The sequence below is a fragment of the Octodon degus genome, unplaced genomic scaffold (genome assembly GCF_000260255.1).
Source record: "Octodon degus isolate 3935 unplaced genomic scaffold, OctDeg1.0 scaffold00404, whole genome shotgun sequence".
Lineage (NCBI taxonomy): Eukaryota > Metazoa > Chordata > Mammalia > Rodentia > Octodontidae > Octodon > Octodon degus.
The window spans coordinates 123,075-124,985 of NW_004524980.1; the positions used below are offsets into that span (position 1 = coordinate 123,075).

Sequence of the window (1,911 nt, forward strand, 5' to 3'; positions counted from 1 at the left end):
TTGTCTCTGAAAGACAAAATAATAATAATACATGGTTGAAGTATTACTTGCCAAAAAATTTAATTTTATAATATAATTTTATAGAGCTATCACATGTATTTCACAGAAACAAAACTTTTTAGAACAATACCTATTATATAATTTGCTAGAAATCCTTTCATTTCTTACATCAGGGTTGTGGTAGACAATATGTATATTTCTGGGATACAGTGAGTAAAGACTAAATTTTTTAAAGGCACAAAATGTAAAATATTCATAGTCAGACAAGAATGTCCATTGCTGATCTGCAAGGAAGCAAATACTGAATCGACAAGAGAATGTCTGACCTCCAAGCATGAGTTTGCCAGACTTTGCAGTGAACAATGTGGACAGGACTCTGACAGAAGGGTACAGGGCACCTGGCTTCAGGCCCAGGCAGATGTCATGTGGCTCTGAAGCCAGGTCCTCAGCTCTTGCCAGGGGGTGCTACACCATTAGGGCACAAGACACTCAGCTGTCCTGCTACAGGCTCGGGAGTGCTCTGGGCTCCAGTCACTTGGAGGCACCTGGTTCCTTGTTGGCAAGATTCTGGAAAAAGTTTTCAAGTTCTTCAAGGTCCTTGGGGGAGTCTGAGCTCTGGAGAAATGGGAGTGTGTTGGGCCGCAACACTGACTCTAACAAGAGCTCGGAGATTGTAGGGTCTTGCAGCTCATCTGGGTCTTGGGGATTGGCTGGGGCTGGGGCTGGGGTGGCAGCATCCTGGGTCCCCTGCTGTCTGTGGTTTCTGGGCTGTCCCAAGGCCTGGTTGTAGTCACAGAAGGTGGAGAAGGTGGGCTCCTCTGCCAGGAAAGCACTGGAAGGGCCGGGTGCAGGGACCTGGAAAGTTGCAGACACTGGGAGCACGGGGGTCGCATCTGTAGGGGCCTGCACCAGAGCAGGATGCTGGCCTTGGCCAGAGCTGGAGCTGGGGCCAGAGTCAGAGGCCTGACCAGGAGCAGGTTGCTCCTGGGGGCCTTGAGCCCCAGACTGTTGCTGTCTTCCAAGCTGCTCCCGCCGGGACTTGGCCCTCCGATTCTTAAACCACACCTGAAGAGACATGGAGCAGGGAGGAGTTGTCATTGAGAGGCACCTGGGAGAGGGCCAAAGTCCCTCACGCTAGCCTTGCATGCACCCAGGGCTCTTAGGGTAGACCCAAATCCAGCCCCAAGACCTTGGCCAACCCCAAGTCCTTCTGCAGCTCAGGCCACCAATGCGGTTGGGGTCCTCATGTGGGGTCCTCATGTAGGGTCCACAGACCTTTAATGTTTTCTTGGACACCTTCAGCTTTTTCTCCAGCTCTTCCATCTGCTCCAGCGTCGGGTTCTTCGTCCTGGCAAACAGGTCCTCTAGCTTGCACTTCTGCTCCGGTGTGTATGCAGTGCGCTGCTGCCGCAGCTTCTTGAGCTTTACAGGGCCTGTGAAGGCTGGGAGCTCTTGAGGGCCTGGGATGCCTGAAGGCCTTGGATTTGTGAAGGGTGGGGTAACTGTGCATTTTGGTGAGGGAAAGAAGTGGTATGGAGGAAAGACAGGCCTTTGGAGTGCCGAGGGGCCTGAGAAAGTTGGGAGTGCTGGGCAAAATTGACGAGTTGGAGTGACGAGGCGGAACTGAGGGAATGAGGAACTCTGGGGACCTGGGTTACTTGGGGGAACTGGGTAAGCATGAGGAGCTTGGGGATGCAAGGGCATTGGGGGAACCGGAGCATGCCAGGCTGCTGGGGTATTTGAGAAGCCTGAGAAAGAGAGGGAAGCAAGAGCAGTAGGTCAGAGGCCTCACACTGTCCCCACGGTCTCTAGGCACTATTCAGGTCCAGGCCCTGGGGAGGCACAGGCAGCCCAGGCCTACAGGAGACCCAACCCAAGGCAGAAGGTGGAGAGCCATCCCGACCCACCTAG

At 53.1% G+C, this 1,911-nt stretch overlaps 1 protein-coding gene across 1 annotated transcript; it reads right to left on the reverse strand.

Moving 5' to 3' along the window:
- Positions 1-531: 531 nt before the first annotated feature.
- LOC105741288 (cone-rod homeobox protein-like) lies at positions 532-1,704 on the reverse strand. The gene is made up of 2 exons (XM_012513279.1): positions 1,276-1,704; positions 532-1,065 (listed from the first exon to the last, which is right to left on the reverse strand). Exons 1-2 carry the CDS (start codon positions 1,702-1,704, stop codon positions 532-534), a joined length of 963 nt encoding a protein of 320 aa, XP_012368733.1.
- Between the last annotated feature and the right edge of the window lie 207 nt (positions 1,705-1,911).

What these genes read in the sequence shown, in the direction of transcription:
- LOC105741288 (XM_012513279.1), bottom strand. Translation starts at nt 1,704, where the DNA reads ATGCCCTTGCATCCCCAAGCTCCTCATGCTTACCCAGTTCCCCCAAGT. An exon ending in TGTCCAAGAAAACATTAAAG is followed by an intron (nt 1,066 to 1,275) that starts GTCTGTGGACCC and finishes ATGTCTCTTCAG; the next exon opens with GTGTGGTTTAAGAATCGGAG.